Below are 26,405 nucleotides of genomic sequence, written 5' to 3'. Positions count from 1 at the left end.
TACAAGAATCCTTCAAGTACTAGGAAATACTAATATGTTCTGCTGCTTTTTATCATTTTTAAAGAGACAGTTTACTTTGGGGGACTGAATAGCTCAGGATACCTGTGATAAATTTCTACCTCTAAACAGTGTGTTTGATTCTAGCTACGCAATCTTTCTTGTCCTCTTCTCAAAATGGTTTTTGAACATGATATGCTGCACTCCATTCAGGTAGCCATGTTTGGATATTAGTTTCATTTGCTCAGAAGCTCAGCTTTCACACTAGAGCATACAACTATTACATACTTCTTCCATGTTTTGAATTTTACTAGTAAAAATATAATCCTTATTATTCATTCCTCTTTTAAAATTTTCTGTGATCACAACACAAACTCCAACTTCTTTGGTCCTCTTTAGAGCTGACAAAATTAGTCTGCACATACATATACATTTTTGTATAAGTAGGGAAAAGTCCTGAAAATAATTTGTACAATATGTATGCATATATGCATTTGCATAAGCCAATTACAATTGTGATGACAGCATCTTTTTTAGTTTGTCATGACCAGACTCTCTATACAATAGACAGTGATGTCAGACTACTGCAGCCTGTGGTGCTGTGAAAATCAAAGGTAAAGTGGATTAGAGATGAGACTACTCCTCTGCCAATCCCCAGAAAACTCAGCAGCATGGTGAAAACCTATTTTATACTGCAGAAGAATCCACCTTTTGCAGGGCTAGGCTCCCCAAAACATTTGACGCTAATTTGCAACGCACTTTAAATGTCAGCAGAAAGGTGGCTGTATTCTGTTGTTCCTGCCACCAAAAAAACAATGCAAAGAATATTTTTTTTGTCTTCAAACAACTACCATGCAGTCAATAAACTCTATCAGAAAACTCAGGAGTAGAATAAGGTTGAGAGATGAATGCTGATGTGTTAATGAAATTGCTGGGAGTAAACGGTTTTCACCGGATATGATGTCAAGTATTGGAGGGATAGAAATTACTCTCCCATGCAGAAAAAAAAAATCACCTAGGGCTGGGACCAATGCAGATCGTTAAGGTGAAGCCTATGCTGTAGCCCACTTTCCAGTTCTCACATCTCAGATTTTTCATGTAACAAAAACCTTCCCAAATGCAACCCCTACAAAGCCCCAAAATGCACAGTTGAAATTGCAATTTTATGATAACTGTTTTTCTAACAAAGGGTTGGAATGTGTTACTCAGTACTACAGCATTTGCTCATTGTTAGAAATGTATCAGAAGAGCCAGAAATTCTGGCAATTCATAATTTCAAACATTTAATTTTCTACAATAAATCTATGAAAACATGCTATCATTCATTAAGGACTTCTTGGTAAAGTAACAGTATCTTTAAAATTCCTTGCAAATGAGACCCATATCCTAAAGAGACTGACATAATACACTAGGTATTAGAGTACTTCATCTTAAGTATGGAATCCTTAACTACATCTTCTTATAAGTGCAGAGGTCCTGAACAATGTTTCGTAACTTTTCCTGTGCAAAGGAAGGTTCTCATGAGTTTTTATGGACACTTCTGGACTCAATATCTATTTTGTGGTAACTGTTGATGAGAAGGGACCACCTATGTTAACTCCTGGTTAGCAAACATTAGAGCAAGAGTACTGAAAAGCTTTTCTCCACTGGCTAAGGCTGATATAGGGGCACTTCTATAGCATGAGGAACCACAGAAGGTGGGACCCTCCAATGAAGACATCTGGTTAAGGAAAGCAGATGAGTTGTGTATGGTAAGGCAGGAACATGTATTTAATAAAAGGGAACATGTATTTAATAAAAGCTGGTCTCATCAGCAGTGTGAGAATGGAGTAATACATGCTCTGAAACAAATTCTAACCAATAGTAAAAGCTTATCATACAACCAGTACTGCCTTGGCTTGTGTGCCATTGCTGGCAAGGGTAGTGGAAGATTAATTTGATGAGATGAATTTGGCTGTGTATCAGGGAGTGAAATACCCTGCTTCCTGAGTAATATACTCGAGCTTTCCTTCAATGTAACTCTTGTCTTTTTCTTTTCTGCAAGTATGTTGCTCTGGGGACTGAGCAGTCAGGCAGAAAACTAAGTTTCTAAATCACTACACAGCAGCACTGAGATGCCAGTCAGTCTGATTTTCTCTAGGTTTTTTGGTTTGTTTTGGTTTTTTTCCTCCTTTGGAGGCCTCTAAAGACAAATTTCTTTTCCATTAACACCAATATGCAATTTTTTGAAATAGTCTATTCTGAAACAATAAGCTTTTTTCAGTTTTTTTGCTTTCCTTCATGTCAGTCAGTCATTCATTCCTGAGATAAATACTTTTGTATTTTCTATCCCCTTACTCCTTTCATTTTCACTGTGAAATTGTTTGAAATTGCCATTTTCACTTCAAATGCAAGGAGGACAGCACAGTGCACTTCCTAACAGCTGACGTGACGTGAGATACCAACTTCTCTCCTCAGTTAAACACATAAAAGCCCATATGCTTCTTTTGATCTTGAGAGGAGAAGGGAGAAATTCAAAGGAAATTAGATATGCAAACTACAGACAGATGTGGCCCTTACACTGTGATTTTCAAAGAGATCTAAATCTACATTTCATCTACTTTATGAGAGCAGACGTAATAGTTGTTCCCAGTTGTTTGCACAGAAGACAGTTTTACACAGACTAACTATCCGTGATTCATTTGGAACAGGAATGACAAATTTGCCTATAAAAGGTAATGGGGCAATTCCCTTCTCAATTTCTAAAACTTAGAAATAGCAGTTTAAATCAGCAGTAATGCATCGTTGAAAAATTATTTTTAAGAAAATTTTTAAGAAAAAATGAAATCCATTGTTTCAAAACTTTGATTTAAATAGTGTAATTGGAACATTCCATGTATATGCATTCAAAGGATTTTAGACAACATACACATTATTCACAAGCTTACATTTTAATTCCCTTACCTTACTTCTACATATCATATTTATACTGTTTGCTTTTTCTGCTCACTGAAAACAGTCCTTTTTCCCCATTGCCAAGTACAATTCACCACTTTTTTTTTCTTTCATAGCTTAAGCCTTATGCAAAAGGGAAACATTTCTGGTTAACTCATGGTAACATTACCTCCAAAACTCATCATTCTTTTTTTTCTTCCCAGTTTCTTCTCCCCCTCTGCTATCCTTTGCTATTTATCTTTGCAACCATATTACTTGTCTTTTCAAGGTGTACTGGGATAGCAGTTTACATGATAGATGCACTGTTCAATTATATAAAATGCACACAGAATTGCAGGTATCTCAGGTGATTTGCAAAGGGGAAAAATCTCTGGCAGATTGATTCAGACAATGTGCATCTGTCAAGCCAATAGAAAGAGCCAAATTTTCAGTTGAGTACTGCTTCTGCATTGAAATCTCTTTACCAAATGGGCTCAATATTCTCCCCATTATTCAATCTCTGAAAAAGAAGAGAAGGAAACATAAGGAAAAGGAAGGGGAAAGGGGAAAGGGGAAAGGGGAAAGGAGAGGAGAAGAGGGAAAGCCTGTCCTCAAACAGGAGTATCGTGTTCAGAATTTATTTTCCAAATGACAAGTACAGATTTCATACTCACTTATGAAAGGCTAGAAAACACTGAAGGAAATACACAGCTCCTAGGTAGGCAATACCTACTGATGCTTCCTAAATGCTTGTCTTTATATGCTTTGTACTAAGATATGTTAAATATTCTCAAGTATTTTATTCATATATCAGTACACTAAAAGCTATTGAGGGCCTTCACAGAAAGAAAATACTATTCTACGCTTGTCGCAATGCTGCATTTTCAGTATCAACTCCAGCTCATACTCTCAGAGCTAAAGTACTACAGCCCTACTCCACGGCCAAAGCCTGATAAAGAATTTAAAACAAGTCATTCTATCTGTGAATTAAAATCCTTCCTCATTTGCTAATTACTTTCAAGAAGATATCCAAGTTTTTTTAAATACAAAAGGAAGAAAATGAGTGAATTTTTCTATACATCATCTTCCACATGGTTCAGGAAAGTTTCTGAAGAGGAGAATTGCTAAGCATATTTTACTTTGACAACCTAAAAGATTATGATATAAATGACAAAGCAGAGGACAAAGAGTCTATGTAGGAGTCTATGTATTGAATAACAAAAACTTGAAGAAGGGAAACATTCATTATATGGAGAAATAAAAATGGCAAAACTAGAGCTCCTCTGAGGTAGGTGCTTAAGAAGATTAAGACAAAGCCTGTAGATTCATGGTGACTATGGACTATACTATAACATTGTATATTATACAATTCTTGTATATATACAATTCATTGTATATTATACAATGTATAATAATAATTGTATAATATACAATTCATTGTATATTATACAATTCTAAAACTTCTCTGCCTTATCTGTTATAAAAGGTTATCAAAAGTTATCAAAATTTCTATGACATGGGGGGACAATTTGATGCCTGTGATAGATTAAGACACACATATTGTTTGCACATGATGAGCCCTGTCTCCAACACAACCCATTTTTGGATTTAACTAAGTAATGACAAAGAACTCTACCTTAGTAATGTGTTTCAATATAGAGGCAATGTGATTCTGCCACTGGTAATTTAAACAAACTATATTAAAAGATATTGTACCAAAATATTAACTGTTAGCTTTGGGATTTGTTGATTGCAAAGCTACTTGTGGCAGTAAAGAAAGGCATCAGTCAACTTTATTTTCAAATAACAAAATTATTGGAATAAATCTTTCTCCATGTAATGAAATAGCCTTAGCATGGGCTCATTCACCAATAGTGATACTAATAATGATACACCATTTCTCATCATGTAATACACAAATCATTATGTGTTATACCCCTCCAATAGAATAATATATTTTATTTGAAATTCAGATCTCATCTATGGAAAATTTTATAGGACTGTAAAGGATATTTTCCCAGTAAATGAGAATATACTTTAATTTCTTTTCATTTGCAATCTAACTGAGAATCCTAGCCAGAAAATACTCATGAGAAAAATTCAGAAGAGTTTATACTTATCAGTATGATATGCATATGCTGAATTGGCACCATCTGTATTCAACAGACATTAGGCTACTTTGCAAACTTTCAGCAACAATTAAAAAAAAGGAAAAAAATAACTAAAATTCCTGCAACAGTCAACACTAACCTCCCCTTTATATTTGAAAGAAGGAAATATTAATCTTGTTTCACAGGGAAAAAAAAACAACCAACAAACAACAAAAGTTTTGTGAGAAAATCTTGGCTTTTTCTGCCTGTCCTTCACCACAGACTTCCTCCACAGGATGGTGGCTGAGGAGACACCACATGCTGTACCACAGCCCTTGTTTGTTCACAAGTGTGAGGATTCATCTGCCCAAGCACAGGCATCATGTGCAGAGTTAATCTGAGCTAGTCCTTCAGATTACTGAATTGAAAGTGCAGTTTTTCGTCAGCTCACTCTATAATCACACCTTTTTCTCTTGACAACAGTGGAAATAGCCTCATGCAACACAGATGCCACCTGTAAATGTCTCAGTACAGGAGGTCATTCCCACTCACCACAACTAAAGGAATTTCAATTCCTGCTTTTGGCTCCTCATGCAATATCGGATTGAAGAAGAGTTTTAATCCTTTTGTCTTTTGCAGGAACCTCACCACCTTTTCAATTCTTCAGAAATTACACCCCTCCTCAGAAATCAGAGATTCTGGGTTTGGCTCAGTTTGATCATTCAGGCAATATATACCTTATTATGTGCTCACAATGCTTTACTTCCCCAGTCTAAGATTAAAGGTGGCAGAGTGATTAGAGCCCTGATTAACCACTTTCTCCAAAATGTGGTTCATGCTGGGGAACAATGTAGCTGCTGCTTTAAGGCACAAATTAGACAAAATCACCAAGTGCCCACCTGCCTAATTCAGACCTTTCTACAGCTAAGCCTCCTTTTTCTATATTCTAAGCTCTGGCTTCATCCGTACTGCTGTGCACCTGCAGAATGGGCTGCATCAAACTTACCCCTCTCTTTCCAAAAGTGCCTTAAAATTACCAGCACAATGCATTCTGTTGATGGAAAACATATTTCTTACTCATCTCTGGTACTATATACTATGGTCCCAATATTACACCTTGTTAGAAGAGAATAGAAACTAAAATAAGTTTGGGAAACTCTCCTTGATTGCTGATACTTGTCTTTCAGGCTTCAATCCATTCCAAGAGCTCACCAGCTTTCAGGTCTTGCAGTAGACTCTGCATAAGCCCCTCTGCCTCAGCTGGACAAGCTGATCTATCCCTCAGTTCATGTTGCAAGTGTATTTCTCTCTCTTCTCTGCAGATTCTCAGTATCTCCCTTAAACTTCCTCTGCCTGAAACTTTTCTTTCCTATCTCACTCCACCCCTCATTTTCTGAAGCACAAACATTCCCCCTAAAATACGCTCAGTTGATCCCAGGGCAGGCGCTACCCTCACACCTTTTAAAGAAATGTATTTGAACCTCACAACAAACACAGAGTAGATCATCTGCCACAGATGGCTAAACTTAGGAGGTGTGAAAACAACTCACAGTATGTCCGGATTTTCCATTACACTTTTTCTACAGCAAGAAAACGTACTAGCCAGACCACACAAAACTCCATATTCCTATTCTTGTTCTCATATAAAAATGGAATTTCCAGTTTGATACAAATCCATTTTTAAGTGACACAAATTAAACAAAAGCCAATTAACCTCTCCTCCGAACCCACACTTAAACTTCAAAAAGCCAATTTTTAAAGTAAGCATTAACACTTGAATAAACCATACAGAAATCTGCTATACCAATACAAAACAGAGTATCTTCTCATGGAAGAAAAACAGCTTTCACTATGTTATCTGTTTAAATGGATACCAAAGTGAAACAGATTACCTGTCTTTCTTTTTTTCAAAAAAACCCCAATATCTTAAAAGACACTTTACCATTTTTTTCAGAGTTTACTTTTTATTTGTTTGGGGTTTTGTTTGGTTTTTTGTTTGTTTACTTATAGATGTATTATAGTCTCTGTTGATTCTGCTTCAGATTTAAACCATGGAGCTGGGAAACAGAAGTGGCAAATGCTTCATCATCTGTATTTAAAACTAGATTGGATACCAACTCCACCTCTTTACCAAAGAAATAAAGACAAGGCACTCAGCTTGATATTCATTAGCTCAACTGAGTAAAACTGAATTTTTAGAACATCCTCATTCTCCTCTATAAAGGCATACATGGAGATAATATTTATATTTTATTCTTTTAGTAATTATTAAATATAATTTCTATTGCTAGCACTGTAATCTACATTCATTTTCAGAGGAACAAGTATTCTACTCCTGGATAAATTACATCAGATGACAACCTTGTGTGCAATGTGATATTTAATGCAACTGTGTAGGGATGAGGAATAAGAAAGCAGTAACCTTTAATGAATTTTCTTCCTACTATTTTAATAGCAATTATACTATTTTAGAATCATGACCTTCCTCTTCCCATTTCTGCTTATTGTGACAAGCAGGACAGGAAGACAGAAAGTTGGCAAAGATTACTTTTAAACACTAATGAAGCTAAAAATACAGATAAGGTAGCAAAAAATCAGAAGTTAATGTGAAATGTGTGCCATTTGTAGTTTCTAAACCTACATATGTAACAAAAAAAAAAAAAAAAAAAAAAAAAGAGAAACAGAATTTAATGTAACAGCAGTATTTCAAGACACAAAATAAAAAGGAAAATTATTATGGCTGGCCTGGAATCTAGGATATATACTCACTGCATATACAAAAGTAAAAAAGGCTCTTTTCTTCCCTCTCATTTTCAGATACATTATTCTTGTTCCAAATCAAGTCCATTGCTGCCATAGGTCAAAAAAAAAATCAAGATAAAAAATAGCTCTGCTTGATTATATGCATAGGGACTATATCAATCACCCTAAACATGCAATATAATGTTTCCTATTACATTAAACACAGGAAATCATCATTAAAAGATGTTCACAGGAGAATGACAGATTTGGGTTGGTTCCCTTCTCTTTTATTTTCTATGTGTTTTATTCACTGCTTTAAAATTTCTAGCAACCCCATTAGCATTTGGTTACAAATAAAAGAAAATTAACTAAACCCTGAAATGTATGTAATCATCCAAATACACATTTAGACAAGTGGAGGAGCAAGAGCTAAAAAAATTAGCCCAAACCATCGAAAAGTATTGTCTACTGAATATATTACTGACATCTTATCTTCACAAATTATCAGGCTTTGCAGTCATGTCATTCAGTGTTTTTTGGGTCCAGAGAAGTTAACAGAAAGTCAAATGATTGTTCTCAAGTCTCAGACAGTTTGATGCTCAGTGGGACCTATAGCAGCCTGAGGCCCAGAGTGATGATACATGTCCTTACAGAAAAGAAATGACAGTATTTATGGGTTGAGAGCAGAACTGTTGTGTGTGAGTGTGATTTGTCAGACATGTGCTCCCAAAGACTGAAAAAGGCAGAAGTAACTAATGGTTTTTAGCTGGTGAGGATGTCAGAAGAAAATGTTTCTTCAGATCCAGCACAATAAAGTTCAGGAAAACAGTATTACACAAAACAAGAACAAATGAGGGCTGCAGAGTATCAGGCTAAACATGAAAAGAACACTTATTAGACAGTATTTAGGTAGAAAAAAAGAAAAACTGGATAACCCTGAAAATGGTTCTTCTAAACATTCACTGCACAATGCTACCACTAAGACCTTTAGCAAGGAAAGACAAGCATAAACTTTAAACAGTTTAATACTGAAAGTCACCCTTCAGTTACAGGCCATAATGGCATGTTTAATGGCACTATTAAGAGATGAGGAATGCCTACTTGAGACACTAAATAACTGGATGTTAGGCAGTGTCTGATGCAGAAAAATAGTTTTGGTCATTAGTTCACCTATATAAAATCAATGACTTCAGAGACTTTGTTTCAGTGTGTCTCATTTTGAGTCAAATTTAATTTTCTGGTTATTCTAGCATTATTAGCAGTTTAGGAGATTTAAATGAGAAAACTAAAAAATTATTTCTATTTTATACTTTGCAAATTTTGAATATTTTTTGTATTTATTTGGTACTATTTAAAATATAAATATAGTATATTATCTAAGAAAAAGCAACGTCTCTTAGCTGAAATTTTTTGACCCTGCAAAAACAGTTAGTGTTTAAAGAGTCTCAGCTTTATTAGCCAGGCATTTATTTGCCTCTGAGCTAAGAATGACAAAAGATATTGTTTAGCATCAGTCATGCACTGATTTTAGAGCCTTGGAAAGAATAGGATAGTGAACATCAAGTCATCTTCCATGATGAACATTACTGTTATGTAATTTCTAAGTCATCAAGTCAAGTATCTATATGGTTTTACTTCGTTTTCTGATGACAGTATTTATGGTCATAGATATTTGATAAGACTATAAGCAAAAGAACCTTTCTATAAACATTACAGAACTCATAAAACTTACAGCACCAGCTGTTTGTGTTACATCAGGAAATATGAAATAATTGAATTTTTTTAGATTCCTCTCCTGAAAGCACAGCAATCATTCTAGTACCTGCCTGTACTTATAGCAGCCAGGCTGCTGAATAGTGATGAAGATTATCTCGAATGGCGAGGCACTGATGGCATTTACCTCAGAATGCATCATCTAGGAGCTCTGTGAGATAGTGTGAAATTCCTTACTGTGTCGTTTGAACATCATTTTACACATATACACCAAGTACTGAATTAATGAAGAAACATTTTTCTTTATCTGCTCTGCTCTCTTTCTGGAAAACATTAAATCACTTTGCATCAGTTGATGATCTCATTTTTTACTGAAAATACGTGACTTAGTCAATGTCATGCAGGAAAGGCTGAATTAGATGGATTTTGATCTGAAATTGTGTTGCAGATTCTATCGTCATGAAATTGATTTCCAGTTGTTGAACTGCATGTGAAAAACCAAAACACATGAAAACCTTCAGCTTTTTTTTAAGTCTATTCTTCCTTCTGTAAAACCAGTTCAGGAGAAATTATAAAGCACAAATTTCATTTTGCTCATTCTCAATTGGCCACTAGATTTCCAAACTGTGTTTAAAAGTTGAATATTCTGAACTGCAAGAAAAGTATTTGTAGCATGCTTTTTTAAAAATGCTTTGAAGCTTAATATTAATTATTAGCAATCCTATACTTTCAGCAGAAAACTCACAACTGATGACAGACATTCAGAAATACGCATCAGAAATATACAGAAATATTTGAAAGCATTTACATGTTTCTCCCCATTGCATAATTAGAAAATGTTTAGGGCAATGAAGCTAAAACATACTTTATTTGAAATTTCTACCTATTGTGAGCAGGATACCATTTTTGATTCACTATAGTTCTTAATTTATTACTAATCTGTATGTGTAATATACCAACATGATTAAGATACACATCAAAAAGTACTAAAATAGAAACAGAAACAAAAATTTGATGCAAAAATGAGACTTTTAGAGTCTCAGCTACTCTATTGATATCTCCAGCTCAATGAACACGTTCAGAACTTTTCTGTGTATCGAACTCCTTCCAGGCTCTGAAGCAAATGGAGCTGATTATCACTGTCTGTCACTTTCCCCATTCCACCATTTACTTTATTGACTGTATTGTCTATACTTCCAGAACAAGTCAGACAGAAAATCCTTCTCCATTAATAAAACCTTTTGTTGTTGTTGTTGTTTTTAAAATATGTCCAGTAGGAATGGGTAATAGAGGAAAAAACAATCCATGGTTGCCTGGTTTTGTTTTTTGTGGGGTATTGTTTTGATTGTGTTAATTTTTGTTGGTTTTTTTTTCTTTTAAATGAGATAGGAAAAAATGTGTTTCAAGAGAATCACTATTTTTTCAGCTTGAAAATGACGAGGTCCTTTTTTTTTCCTTTCTCTCCATAAAAAACATCACTAAAACTAAAGCTAAAAAAAAAATCACTGTATTTTTTTCTCTACCATACAAAACTCCTCTCTTTCTTCCAGTGCAAGCTTTAAACTTCTCCAATATAAAATTCAGATTTAAGTGTTATTTTCTACCAGAAAATTTCCAGCAGTAATATTTCAATCATTTAAATGAATAGCCTTCCCCCCTGCTCCCCACATTCTCTCGTTAGGGGTCCCGTTTTTTATAATAAACAGAACTAAAAATTGTCTTAAAGAAAGTGCAAAAAGTTCCTCATATTTGAAATAGTGAAATTATCAAGTCAAAGAATAAAAAAAATTAATTTTCTCAAGCCATGATGTGCAGCTGACTGAATTAACAGAGTATATCATTAACTTCAGAGAATTTTCCATGAGCCATCAAATTCCTGATTCTACAATACAAGCACAAGCCTCCACGGTTTCGAAAGTCAATGGGAATACTCAGATCTGAACATCACAGTAGATTCATCATAATAAATCACAAAGGGTTCAGCAGTAATGTTGTAAACCTTTTTTTTCATCTTCCCAAATAGAGCAAAATATTAAAACATTAAGACAGTGAAACTCATGTTTAAGAACTTCCAAATAAAATCACATTAATGAGTGCCAACTGGGATTTGGGATTCTGATGTAACTTACATTACACCAGGTAATGTTGTAAAACATTATGTGACTTAAGTTTGATAGTGCTACATCACTTATCCTTCAATTGTAGCTTATATTTGTATAAAACATATACATGTTTTTATGCCATATTTTCTAAAGAAGTATTTCAGAGAGAGGTTTTACAGAATACTATCACTGGATTTTGGGGAATCTTTTTTTCAAATCTAGTTACCCATAACATGGGAAGGAAAGAGACATTTTCTAATCTATGAGTTAAAAATCTAGAATACATTTATAAATTACTTTCTTTGTATAATGATGACAGACATAGATGTATTGGTGTCTTAGAACGTATATATCACCTATGAACTACAGGCGCCCAAAATACCAGGTTTTCTTTTACAAAATGATGGTTTCTTAAAACTTAAATGTATAAAAAAAAAATCTCGAAAAATGGAAGAAAATTCTAGCAGAAAAAAATCCCCCGACGACCCAAAACCTCAAACCCAGCAGTTTCTGAAATTCTTCTAACATAATTGAGAGCTTAATGGGGGTCATAGACTAGTGTTTCCTGAACTGTACTGGGTATTTCTTTATAAAGCTGCATAGGAAGTGTTTTAGGAAATGTAATTTGTTTCTGAAGTGAAGCAGCACAGAAGTTCAAGTGTGTCTGCACTCCAGCTAATGAGAACAACAATGTAAACTGGAAGAAAAGACTCAGATGGGCAGCTCTCCCAGCTCTTCCTACCCTGTTTTATATCCACACAAACAATTAAAAATGTCATTTAGAGATCCCAGTGTAGGCCCAGTAAGATGGTCAGGGCTTGAGGGAGAGTGTCTGTTCAAAGAAGAGAGGTTAAGGGAACTGAGCTTGAAAAAAAACACCTAATTGTGTCTTCAAGTCTAAAATGCCAGTACTGAGTAGACAGACTCTTCTAAGGGATGCACCATGAAGGACAAAAGGCACAAGTTGCACAAGGGAAGTGAAGCACTCTTTGACATGAGAGCAGTGAATTCTCAGAACAGAATGCACAGAGGGACAGTAAAATCTCCATCCTTAGAGATTTTCAAAATTCATCTTGACAAGACCTGTAGACATCTGCTCTAACTTAGAAATTAGCCTAGCTTTGAGGTCAAGGTGGGACTCTATGACCTTCAAAGCACCTTTCCAACCTGATTTTTGGTGATCTGTGATGACTAAGGAGTTTAGATAGGAAATGTTTTCAAAATATTATACAGACACCAACATCTTGATGGTGTCTGTATAATATTTTGAAGGAGTGGAGATACTCCTACAATGCTGCATAAGGAGTGAAAGATTAGGGAGTTCGGTATATATTTTAATTAAATTAAAGTTTTGATGTTCCATAACTGCAGTGTCTGAGATAAAAATACCCTCCAGCAAAGGCACTTGTTTTTTGACACATACGTATGTGTGTCTATGTGTGTGCCTGTACACATATGGTAAAAATGCTACTTCTCTAACATTGTCAAAACTTCTTGTTTTCCATCATGAGTTTTTGGGCCAAATGATGAAGAAACAGGAAGAAAAGAGATAATATGTGTTCCTCTTCCTTGGTTATCATTCCTCAGACAAGCAATGCTCACAGGCTGTAAGAACACAAGTACTCAGAGCAGCCTACACTACCACTGTCACAAGAATCACTTTTACTGCCTGAATAAATATCTGAAGGCATTAGAATAAAATTCTCTGTATTACACTGTGCCTGATCAAATGGGCAAAGGACAAACTCATTTATTCCATTCCATTCTTCCTAGAAGACCACAATATTTCTACTGCTGGTTACAACTTAGGAATCATAAAAGGAGCATCAATATGATGTAAGTGATTAACCCAGGCAGTAACATTTCTAAACAAAAGACAGCAATTGTTTCTAACATCAACTCAGACAAGAAGCATGATTTTATTTCACTGTTGCTCACTTACATCATATATACACCAAAAACACAGCTACAAAGGAGATTACAGAAAATGCATTCCAGAAATGAATTAAGTAAATATTACCTCCAAAACTTATGACTTCCTGAGTCTTATGTCATCATGTTTTACTAATGCTATATAGCAGCTGATAAAAAAAAGACTCAGTCTTGAAATATTCTTCCATTAAATAAACTGCATTAAACTTAAACTTTAGGTGGGTAACTCTCATTCTGATTCACTCCATCTATCACCCTTCCTGACTATCTTTTCACCTCTGGCAACTGCTGACTGTCTAAGTCAAGGAGATATCCAGATTTGAGAAATCAAACCTGTTAAACTCATCCCACACACACACTAAAGAAATCCTCAGCATATAATCCTCCTTCAGACCTTCCTCCATACTAGTTATTAAATTTCAAACCCTGCCTTCACTCTTAGTTAATGGCTGGCCCATTTAGCCTGCCTGGCCATAACGCCCCAGGGAAAAGCTTGCCAGGCAGTGTAAGAGCACCAGCACATTGGATGCTTGAGCTGGATTTGACATCAGCACACAGCTTGCAAAGTGAGTAAGGTGAGATAATCAAAGCTGTATTTTGATAGGAACCACTTAGATTGGATGAGAGAGAGTGTCAAAGAAAGACCAGCTGGGGAACAGAAGTAGGGTTTAGCAAGGAGATTAGAGGGAAGATACAGACAGATGGAGAATGTGAACAGAAATTGAACTAAGACCCGAATTCATGATGTAGAAAATTGATGAAGTTCTGAAGGAAAGCCAAAAGGCAGGCTTCCTCTGCAGTCTCACACCAAGGGAGAAATTTCAGGCTCTGCATCAAAATTTCACAGAGATGTCTAAGCCATGTCTTGTGACAGACTTACCTCTGTATTTGGAGTTTCTAAAGAGATGACTTAGGCAGCACAGCACTAGCCAACATGGCTACTGTTAATTCCTCTCTCATATCTTCATTTAAAATGTAGGGACTGAAAGCACTTACCATGCCATTATGGATTCCACTCCCTGAGCTGAACATTTCAGTATGTAAATCACCTTTTTTACCAGAATTCAGCTCCTTCTTGGTAAAAAACCTGAAAATTATTTTGAGAAATTGAACTGAGAAGATAAGCACAAATGAAAAATTTGCTCTCTCCAAGAGGGCTTTGAGAACTGTTGACAGGATAGCTTCTGGAATTCTGCACTGGTGTCAGCAGAGCCAACCTTGTCCTGTAAATAAAATTTGTCTGCACTATAATGCCCATTTGTCAGCAGCCATTCATCTTAAAAGCATGCTGAAGACAATAGTTGAAAGACTTTTTATAATGATGTTTCAGTGAATTCTATGAAAGTTATTTTAAATTAATATATATTTTTTATTATTTTTCTTTAATTGAGCTTTAGAATGTAGAAAATAATTTGTAAACCTAATTTTAACAGAATCATAACATTTCTGTGCAGAATTGATAAAAATAAACTAGAACATAATTAAGAAATTCACTGTTTTGAGAGAAAAAAACACAGAAGACTCAGAAGACAGGCTTCTTGAGTGCCCATGGCACCAAAAGCAGTTTCAGTAATCTAGAACTTTACTGTGGTCATTTGAGAAATGAGGGGATTCATTTCATTCATAAGTAAAACCTAAAATAAGTGGATTAACTACTGTTCCCTTGGAATATTTCTGCCTGCAGATTATAACATGAATATACAGTGACCAGATCAGGTGGGATTTTTCACCACCAATATCTAATGTTAAACATGTTCTTCCAATCCTTCATACCTTAGCTAGGTAGGCTGGTTGTGTCAGCCAAGAATGAGAACAACAGAAAGAGAAAAGTAAAATAGGGAGTAAATTCCACTTCAGCTAAGAGATAGAAGGAATAAAATGGGGACATTTAGGCTATTTGATTATGCCTGTCTCAGCTTCCCATCTTTTAAATGAGGACTGCATCACTGCAGACACTTCTATTATAGAAAGGGCCATATCTGAGTGGTTTGTTTACTCAGCACTCTGTGGCAAATGCTACACTAATACAAATTAACAGCAAAGATGTGTGTGATACTGTGTAAGAAGAGCCATGAATAATAAAAAAAGTTGTTTTTAATTTTAGAATTTAATTTTTAGACATAATTCTTTTACCCATAGTGCTCAAGATACTGTTGTCTTGGAAGGGAAAACAGTCATGTAAGCTATCGACCCCTTTATGTTATTCCAAATATTCAGATGTAACACAGTTTCACTAAAATATGTCAGTTCTAAGGCATCTGTGCTATTGCAGTTACAAAGTTCATATCTACTTCATATCCCAGGCCACAGATTGAGATAGCCCTCCTGTGCCTCTACTGGATGTGTAGAGTGGTTAATATTTTTCCTATTTAACATAATGGTTAGCACAGTGAAATCTTATCTTGTTCATTTTTGGTCTTTCTAGATCAACACAGCCAAATCCTTCAGACATCTAACTAACATTGTCTAAATATTTCTGCCCAACTTTGAACCATCTCATCCTCTAACTCTTCAGTGATGCTGAGCTAACCTGCATTTAGTATTAAAGCTGAAGTCTCACCAGCCACTGAGCAGGGAAGAACTGCAACATGAATCCTGCACAGGCACCAGTTGTCAGTATTTCCCAAGAACACCACTACCTTTCATGGAAGCACTTGATATTTTTAAGTCATATTAAGTCTGAACATTTGCTTCTACACTGGACCATTTTCACTACCGGTATTGCCTAATCAGCAATATTCCTGTTTTCTTTTGGTTTTTTCCTTCGGTACCTGTATCATTACTGAAATTTGGGAACATCACTCTGAATTGCAATTCTGCTATCCACGGTAATTATCTTTCCTATATCAATCTAAAAATGCTATATGAGTAATTTCTTCATACTTTAAATTGCAACTGAATTATTAAAGAGTAAAACCTAGGACAAGCCCCTGCTTGATACACTTAAAACTGCTTTTCTGTTTGTCAGTGACCATATTGACTTAAGATATTCACTTTCCAGCTGGCAGATGGAGAGAAAACTTCCACTTAAAATCACCATTGAAAAAAAAATTAACTTAGCTATAATGTTGTGCTGGAGTAAGAATGTAAAGAAATGCAGCAGAAGGGACTATTTTTCTTAGTATTTAATAATGAAATTTAATCTTGCAGCAATAATATGCAAAACCATATGTCGATCTTTACAAATTATTTTTAATACTGTCTCGGAGAAGCAATACATGACTAGAAGGATTTTGAGGATCAGAACCAAAGTTAGTTCTAAATTAGGCAAGTCTTATTAATTTAAAAACTAAGAAAGAAAGAAAGAAAGAAAGAAACAAAAAACTGTTAGATGCTATTAGCACACAGTGCATTTTAAAACACTGATAGCAAAAATGGATCTGGTCTAGCCAGTATTTTTACAGATAAGAAGCAAATGTTCAGAGATCTGGTATAAAATTTATTAAGCTTATAATGCTGTGAAGAATATTACAAACACAAGCACATCTAGCTCAAAGATTACTGAACTATCTTAATGTAATCCTTTTTTTATTTTTATTTTTTTGGGTGATTATATTGAGTATATCTAGCTCAGCAAATATTTTTCATATTTTTCCTAAGGAAATGATGTAGATTTTTGAAATTTCTAGTATCACATATGCTAAAAATAAGTTAGGAATTATTATAAAAAAATTAGCCTTTTCAGAAGAAAACTCAGTAGGAAGCTCTGTCCTAATTGTAACCCAAACAGACTCAAATCCCAGTTGGGAATACCAGTCCAAACCAATGACTGTCTCCTTTTGGAGAGTACAGCAGATAATTTACATCAGTTAATTTGATCTATTGTTCAGCTTTTACTGCACCAAACAACTTGTTAATAAAGCACAGACAGCACTTTCTTTCTAACAAAGATTTTACAGACATTGTTCTTCTGCTCTTTTTGGAGAAAGTACATTTATTTTATCAGTATTTCTTTCAGAGCTTCAGTCAAGGATGCTCATAAAACTGTAGACAGAATAAAATGCAGGAAGCCAGAATTATCAGGAGAACACGTGAAAGAAATCCTCTTTTTATTTCAGTCAGACAATTATGGTGGTAGAACTTTTACCCTCTTATTCATACTAACTACAGTAATCTGTGGCTTCAGAGGAGATGAAGATCTGAAGCAAAACAGAGCTGAAGTAGACCAAAATTTGCTCAAAGGTACATGTCCCTCTGTCTTTCTTCTGTGCCTGCTCCACTGTATAAAATTTATACCCCGTATTTAATACTTTAAAACAAGGAACATAATATTCACCTATTTCCACACCAAATATTCCAAGTATTATTATTAAAACAGATAACCACAGTACTCAAGTCAACCATAAAGTGGAAGAGGCATTATTGCACCTCTGTTCTTCTTTGTCTTTATGGAAGATAGAAGACTGGGGGATGGGATTCGTGGCCAGGGATGGTTTTCTTGTCTACATAAGAGCTGGCTAGAGAGAAAGATGGATGAACTGAAAGCAGGATAGAAAAGACCCAAGTGACATAAAACCAAGGCTCTTTCTCAACTTTGCCATGAATCTCATGCTTTATAAAAGATTTTTGAGGAAAAAGACTGAACACTACAATAACTTTCTATTATGCATGAATGTCCCTTGGTTGAACGGAGAAGGTGTGAAAGCAATGAATACAAAAGTATCAGCCAGAAAAGACTGACCCAGTTAAATGTGCTTTAGAAAATAATGTTAACATGACATCTTGCCCAAATGTGGGATATTCTGTCTCTTTGTAAGACCTGACAGATGGAAAAAAAAAGATGCCCCACTTGAGTCCCATGAATGTTATTCCAAAGGATTTCAAATACTTCAGAGGAAACAGTAGCTTGAAATGTTAATGCGACTCTAAATTGTAAATAATTCAGACCACTGGTGGAAAAAATAATCTTAAATCTAGCTAAAACCACATGGTTAAAGGAAAATATAGATAAGTCTTATTTTATTATTTACCCAGAGATAAGATTGTTGGGAATTGTTTCTAAGTGTGACAGAGATTGTCACTGTAACTCAGTTTCCAGAGAATTTGTTTGAAGCTCACAAAAAAAGCATGTGACAATAGTCAAATACAAAAGGAAATTGGTGGGAAACATCTACACCTTCTCTGGATTGCTGGCCTGAATTCAGTCTCAAGATAAGATTTCCCATCCATAAGCAATGAACCAGCATTATTCAGGCCTAGTGACTTAGCCTGTTGCTAAGTGTATTAACACACTGTCAGACATTCCTGCATGTGCAGTTCACAAACTGCATGAAAGCCATGTGAATTATGCAAATCAGACTTCTCCCAGATCATTCTTTAAGACTGGTTTATGCATGCTCAAAATGAAGGACTAGTTGCCACCAGTGTCTGGAGAATTTTCATTAAACCACAGCCCAGTAATGTCGCTTAGAAGCAAAGCTAAGAAAAAATCTTTGCACTTAAATTTAGATACTACTAAAGATGGTTCCTCACTCAACACCCATCTGTACTGAAACCCAAATTACCTTCTGTTTCTGCAGAAGGTAATTCCTCCTTTACATGGAAGTATAGTTTTTACACAAATCAAAATGTTATTCCCTTTTTCTGGGCTGAATCATAGAACTAAAATGGAAAATTAAAGTCATTGAATTAAGCCTTTTGCAGTACAACAATGTGACCACATATGTGTCAGACCAAAAATCACTTCTGGATATTTTACAGTAACTAAAAAAAATATAACAAAGTACCAAGTCCTTTTAGCTGGAATTAAGTACAAATAACAAGAAACCAAGGGAAATACCTATGTCTTCTGCTTCAACAGTAGAAGAATTATGTTACCTGACATTCTGCCATGACATTAAGAAATGAACCTACTCCCTGCTTCTGAGGAGCCTCAGCAAACAGAAATATCCACCTTTAAACAGGGTAATTATCCCCACCTTTTTCTGTCTATTCATTATCCAGGGAGAATGCTTCTTGCTGAACTACAAGTCTGGTGATCAGCTTAGTCCTGAATAAACAAGCAAAACATCATGGATATGATAGATGGAAGGTCTTAATCCTACTGGGAACAATTACCTTGTTTTCCCTTTTCAGTGCTCAGATGTACAGCGTGTCTGATGCTGTAAAGGTCACTTGTGGATGCCCCATGTACCTAGAAATATTTAAGGCCAGGTGGGATGGGGATTGGAGCAACCTGATGTAGTGAAAGGTGTCCCTGGTAGCAGAGGAAGTTGGAACTAGATGAATTTTAAAGTCCCTTCCAACGCATATCATCTGTGATTCTGTGGAATCATGAAGTCTTTAGCTTCTAGTTTAAGATTTCAAAGTTTCAGAATGCCACACAAGATGATATACATTAATGTGCTAATAAAGCCATCTAAAAGAAACTCCACTCTTAAAATCAGTATAGTTCTGCTCCTGATATAATAGAAGAAATCTTGCATTTCTTATGTAAATAAAGACATATTTGGGGGGATTGTCCTTTAAACAGTTATTTTTTTTTTTTTTTACTATATTATGAACACTTGATTTATTTTCCCCTTACAAGTATGGTAAATCACACCAGATAAAAATGTCAAGAAAAGTCCCTCTTAATAAACATATTGATAGGATTTACTCTAAGTGCTAAAGCTGAAATGTACAGTTTCTACCCTAAAGCTGACAGGCTGTTGACAGATGTGTCTTTGCATTAGTTTCATGAACACAAATATTTCTGCTGAGTCTATGCATTGCTTAGCTGTAGATGTTTTATTTGTGTGACAGGTCATGTGCAAGATCTTCTGCAATTTGCCTCAGTTTAGCTGAACAGACACTCTGCATCCAAAGGCAAAAGAAAGACAACTCCCATCTTTGATTACACATATGCAATCTGTACAAGTGCCAAAGATGACTGTGACTGGCACATGACTTGATTCTGTAGCACACTGGTGTAAAGCTGCTTCTTTATTATGTTAGACAGGTACTCACAATTTTTTTTGTTGCTGCTGAAAGGATGAATTGGAATCTTCACTTCCAGATTCTATTGAATAGTTCCTGGTGCTCTCATGGAAACCACTCCTATGGCTATTCACTCTATTGAACCATATCATGCTGGACTGTTCAAAAGTCAAATAAAATCAGTGCTGGGGAGCTCTCTGCCCCAGGGAGTGAAAGAGACACAAAGCTCACAAAACAGCAAAACCGGGTATCTTTGCAAAATGCCAATTCCAATGAGTGGCTTTCACAACTATTTTGGTGATGACAAGATACAAATCCTAATATTTTCTTGACTCAGCTATACTTGATTTCTAATAGGTATTGCTATTACATACTAATATGTATTACTAATGTACAGCACATAGGAACTATGAAAGCAGGCATAGTGGCAAGCAATACTTTTTCTTTGGATGAATAGGAATCCACCATCTATATAATTTGTCACATAGAGACAATGAATATGACAGATAAGCAAGTGGAATTGTAATGTAACCACCCAGCTTGTTGCTGGAAAATTAAATGTGCCATCACTGAAAGTAATGTTACCTGGATATTTTTATTATGTGATTAGCTATGAGGTTGCTTTTCAGCCTTTCACTTATACTAGATTAAGTAAAACACTGCAATAATTTTCTCTATAAGGTGCATTAAAGAAAACAATTATATTTCAAGCAACAGTTCTAAGACATAGAGAGATAATTTAATTATCTTAGTTATAGTCTCCATAATATCTCCCTGAAATGTAAAAAAAAGCATTTTCTATTGGAAGAAATGCATGATTGATGAAAAAGCACTGTCTGAAGGACAGGTTATCATTTCATTGTAAATATCAGAAAGAGATCAATTCTAGTCTTACACTTTTAGTGCCACCAATTGAGTAAGGATCAAATTTTTTGTTCAATTGCCATGAAAAAAGCACCTGTGAATCATATATGAATACACAAGCACCCTTTTCACCTGCAGTGTTTATGAATGCAGACAAAGACATAACCCTGATTCATGAACTAATAAAAAAGTGATGGGATATTCATCCATGTAAAAAATATTCATATACACATTCCATTTCCTTAAGGTAGTAAAAGATCAATCTTTCATTTCCATTTTATTCTTTTATGTTCAGGTCTAGTAAATTCTCTTTCTCAGAGTGAGCTGTTTTATAAGTTTTTCCATACTGAACTCCACTCTTTTGAATGACATAACTGACCCATTCCACTTTTTCTATTTTTCCTTTCTATTTTTTTTTTTTTTTTATTCATTTTTTTTAACTAGGAAATTAGGAACTCTACAGTCAGGAGCCACAAAAGTGTACACAGAAATTTAACACACTTTAGTTGTTGTGGGCACTGTACATACACAGAATGAATAAAAAACCGCCTGTGCCAAAAATATTTCAAAGTAAAGGTAGCATCTTACTTTCACGCTTAAAAGGACAGTCTAAAAGTGATCCTATATTTAAACTTAAGTATAACAACACCATGTGGCTCTAGCAACAAAGATGTAGAGTTGAAAAAATGTCAACAAGGTTTACACTTTGTCAACAATGAAACTGTGTATGCTTTCACAGAACTTTTGAACATGATAAAATGTATGAAAGAAATCACTGTCCAGTCTTTCCTGTGCTTCAAGACTACAAAGCCCTAAACCCATGGTATAAACAAATGGACATGCTGAGGGGAATATTGTAAGTCTTGTGGAAACTAGATAATTTAGGTCTTGTACTACAGAACTGTCCTTCATAACTGGACTGAGTAACTGAGAACAGAACCTGATATAGAAACTGCAGAAGTATTTTATACCCCTGTTTCCAGATGCTGATGAAGTCAGTTGATTACATTCTTCAGGATCACTGTAAATAGTTTTCTTCTTGGCCATGTGCCTTTTCCTCATTTAAACTTCACATACCTGATCCCAGCATAAGCTAACTGAGCCTCAGACACATAATGACCAAAAATCTATCAGAGAGTATAACAACCTTAATGCTTAAGATAGCATCAAAGCTGAAGTCATCCATGATAGTCACAGGAAGTTTACCAAGCAGCTTCATTGTTGTTTGGGTTCAAGGCAAAATTGTAAACAACATGTTGGTACAAAAAGAAACAATGGTGTAAAGCTCTTTGTTTTCATGTCTCATTAAAGAATAATGTATGTGTTCAAAATCTACTGTAAAGACTTTTAAACAATGAGTTGTTTATAGAATTCAACATCCATATTCATGGATATCATATCATTGTATGTTGATACATATTATTGTATCCATAGAAGGATACAATTTATATCAAATATATGTATGTATCTGTGAAACAAGTGAACTGAATAATTTGTTCTCAGAAATGGGTTTACTATACTTTTACAATTATATAACATTTTACAATATTATACCTATACTTCAATATTAAGTATATTAATATATTAATCCATGAGCAACGTTCTTCAAGATGCTGTACCAAGAGCTCTACGTGAAATTTTAGTGCTCATTCTAGTTTCCCCCAGTGTGCTTATCGTTCATTAGCAAAATATGTTTATATGGAGTGCCAATGCCATAACTATGGCTTTCCCTTCAAAGTTCCACGTACTGTTTTCCAAGGAGTAACAGCATGGAAAGCATTTAATACTGCACAAATACGTGAAGCTGCAGGAACTACTTACAGTGGGAGCCTTTGAGGGTATAACAAAGACAATGTTGCATTTGAAAGCCAGCCAAATTATCAGAGAGAACAAACCCTCTTTATTTTATCTAGTCTGTTCTAATCACTTGTATTCACAGATTACTGAACATGAAAGTTTAATATTTCTGAATGGTAACTCTTCCAGAGCTCTGAAAAGATACTGATGCATCAACTGACAGAAGGGAATGGTCTCAGATAAAAGGACAGCCAAGAACATATCATACTGTAAAGCTTTTTTGCCAAGACTTATTTCTTTAATTCATAAATATCAATTTAATTCCCAAATATGAAATCTTACTTCTCAAGGAAAAGAAATACTGCAGAAATGAAAATTTTGATCCTACTGATGTCAGCCTCTTCTGACCCCTATAAGAAACAGCCCTCAAACTTGCATAACTTCCTGATAATCCTCCTTATCCAAAACAAACAAATTAAAAATGGATTTTTGATATGAGACTGGTCTGGGAAAGATAAAAGATGTACACACTGGGACACAAGATTATCCACAGAATCACACATGGCTAAGAAACCTCATGAAGGTCAAAAAGGACAGCAAAGTAAGGCAATTATAAATCTGGTGTTATCTGTCTTACAGAAGGCACATGCAGTAATTTCAAGGTAAATGCACTACAGACTGTGGCACAAGAGCTGGATGTTGTATGATTAGAAAGGAAATAATTTCAATTTTCTGAAGAATTTTCAGGAAGCCAAATACTGGCAATGAATTGCCATATAAAACATAAAGTGCCATCCAAATTAGGAAAATGAACTTGTTGTGTTACTTCCTGAATATTAGTAGGACTGTAATATTGGTTTCTCTGTTTCCTGGCAAAGCAGTGAAGGAAATAGCCATTGCTTTAGACAGCAGATATTCCTCTGGACTTTTCAGAAATGTGTGCAAAAAGACTACATACACATGTATTGGAAATGAGTGTGTCTGTCCTCATGCTGTACTGATATCTGTAGAATTGCATATTATAAAAAAAAAAAGCAAGCAAATACTTCTTACCATAAAACCCTCAGTGTACTGAAACTGAGCTCTGGAACTGTCTTCTGCTGTGGGACTCAGGGGTTTAGGATCAGACATAGAGCGTTGCATCATCTTTGCTGCCTTTGGGCTTGATGGAGGAACCTTGGCCATGTCAGCATGCAGCATCTTCTGAGGGCTGATGTCATCAGTCATGGGTTTCTCATAAGGTACAAATGCTGACTCTATAACTTTGCTTGGTGAAACGGGTGAAATGGGTGAATAGAGAACTTTGGGGGATTTGGGAGGGGAAGGAACTACCTGTAATGTGGAGTCTGGACGCAGGTGGGATGAGTATCCTATCTCTAGTGGTGTAGGACGTTTTTTATCTTTCTGAGGAGATGAAGCTGACAGATACTGGGGGCTTTGAGTGTCTGATGCTGTCTCTGTTTGACATCCCAGACTTTCTCCTTTATATGTCTTTTCTGGAGCTGAAATATGCTTTATGATTTCAACCTTAGCATCCCATCGGGCCCTGATTGAAGGTGTTCTTATTGTTCCTACAGGTTCTGTTTGCACAGAAATCTCTGCCACTGTCTGAACTGCAATACTAGATACCTTGGAGAATGGTTTAGCTTTGTCTGCCTCAGTGGTGCTCTCGCTGTATTTCCCTACACGAGGCTTTCTTCTGGATCTGCTGGAAAGATCCCATTCATCCTGATCTTCGTCATCTGTCTGAACACTTGTATCAACACTCTTCTTAGATCTCCGCCTCCTGTTGGTGTAACCTCTGTCTGCTCCATCTTCATCATCAGTTTGCACTCCACTGTCCACTATTTTTTTGAAACACCGGGGCTCTTCTTCCAGGGTCTCCTCAAACTCTTCATAAGGACCACGTAACTTTGGCATAGAACTTCTCTTTTTCAATTGTTTCTCCTCTCTAACATCAATATCCTTAAGAGACATTTCTGAAACTGAGCTTAGGATACCAGACCTGGGTATATATTGGGTAATGCCATCAGACTGAACTGTATACCATGTTTGACTTTGTGGAATTTCAATACCCAGAACTCCTGAAGCTGTAGTGGTTGTGTCATCAGTAGGCCAAAATTGGCCATTTTCTGTGCTTGCATACTGTCCCTCCAAAAGTGTTTGATCTGTGGTAGTTTGTGGTGAGCCAGTTCCTGAAGGGTCATAACCATACTGATATATTTGACGAAGTTTTTGCTCCTCTAGCTGTTGGTGGAGCTGTTGTTGGAGTTGTTGGAATTGTTCAAGCTGCAATTGCTGCTGTGCTAATGTCTCTTGTCTCATCATAAACTGAGCTTGTCGTTCCTCCTCCTGCTGAAATAAGAGATGATGTTTCATGGATTGCAACTCCTCAAGCTTTTTTTGCACCATAAACTTTTCTTGTTCCCTAAATCTTTGAATTTCCTGACGTTCCCATTCCAGCTCTTCTGCAAAGCGCTGCTGCTTAATTTTCTCAAGCTCAAGAAGTTCCCGCTCCAAATCAAGCTGCTGCTGTTTGCCTTCTTCAGGGGCAATGAGAAGGGCAACCTCATCATCAATTACATCTGTATAAACTTCAGATGCCGTAGTTAAAGCAGGTATCAAGCTGGTTGGCTCAGTGGTAATAGTTTCTATAGAATGAGGTGGCAACCCTGTCTCCATACCAACGGCAGTAATTGCTTTGTCTTTTTCAGCTGCCACAGTTGTCAAGAAACTATATGATCTTGGAAGTGGTTGAGTCTGTTGCAAAGTTGATAAAGAGGGCACTGAGTCAATTGTTTGGAGAGTAGGTAAATCTCTGACACTTGTACTGAAAATAGAACCAGGTTGTGTGGTGATGGCAAATGTGGATGGGATTGGAGTTGCTACTGAAGAATAAACAACACCATTGGATGACCTTAAAACACTTCCAACGCCAAACTGGGAACCCACAGATGACACCATTCTTGCTTGGGAATACTGTGGCGTACTGAGCCCAAGGCCAGAAATCTGCCGAGTCTCTGGATATGGACCTGTAGTCTTGCTTGAGTAATCCATAACCTCACCTGAAATTACAGGGCATAGTTACAGTCCAGTCCCACAAAAGAATGCTGCTTTTCGGATTCTGAAAGTCATCCCATCTTGATGAAATAAATGGGAAGGGGAAACTGCATGCAAATCTTCAGGTTAATGATCTACTTTAGATGTGAAGGAAACAGCATTTCTGAACATGCAGGCACATGCAGGCACCTCTGTGCAAACACATACGTAAAATGAAGAAATGAAAAACATGTGTAATCCGGAATAATTTGTCACACTGTCCAAAAGAAAACAAAAC

At 35.8% G+C, this 26,405-nt stretch overlaps 1 protein-coding gene across 7 annotated transcripts in view; it reads right to left on the bottom strand.

Moving 5' to 3' along the window:
• The window catches only part of PCLO (piccolo presynaptic cytomatrix protein), a 314,143-nt gene that overhangs the window by 141,916 nt on the left and 145,822 nt on the right, over positions 1-26,405 (bottom strand). For all 7 annotated transcript variants that reach the window (XM_015627659.2, XM_015627658.2, XM_015627653.3 and 4 more), the window contains exon 6: positions 24,122-26,133. In XM_015627659.2, coding sequence (XP_015483145.1) covers positions 24,122-26,133 — 2,012 coding nt within the window. The remainder of the gene's footprint in view (positions 1-24,121; positions 26,134-26,405) is intronic.

The sequence above is a fragment of the Parus major genome, chromosome 1A (genome assembly GCF_001522545.3).
Source record: "Parus major isolate Abel chromosome 1A, Parus_major1.1, whole genome shotgun sequence".
NCBI lineage: Eukaryota > Metazoa > Chordata > Aves > Passeriformes > Paridae > Parus > Parus major.
The sequence above is the reverse complement of the archived record's forward strand: the minus strand, read 5'-3'. Positions and strand labels throughout refer to the sequence as shown.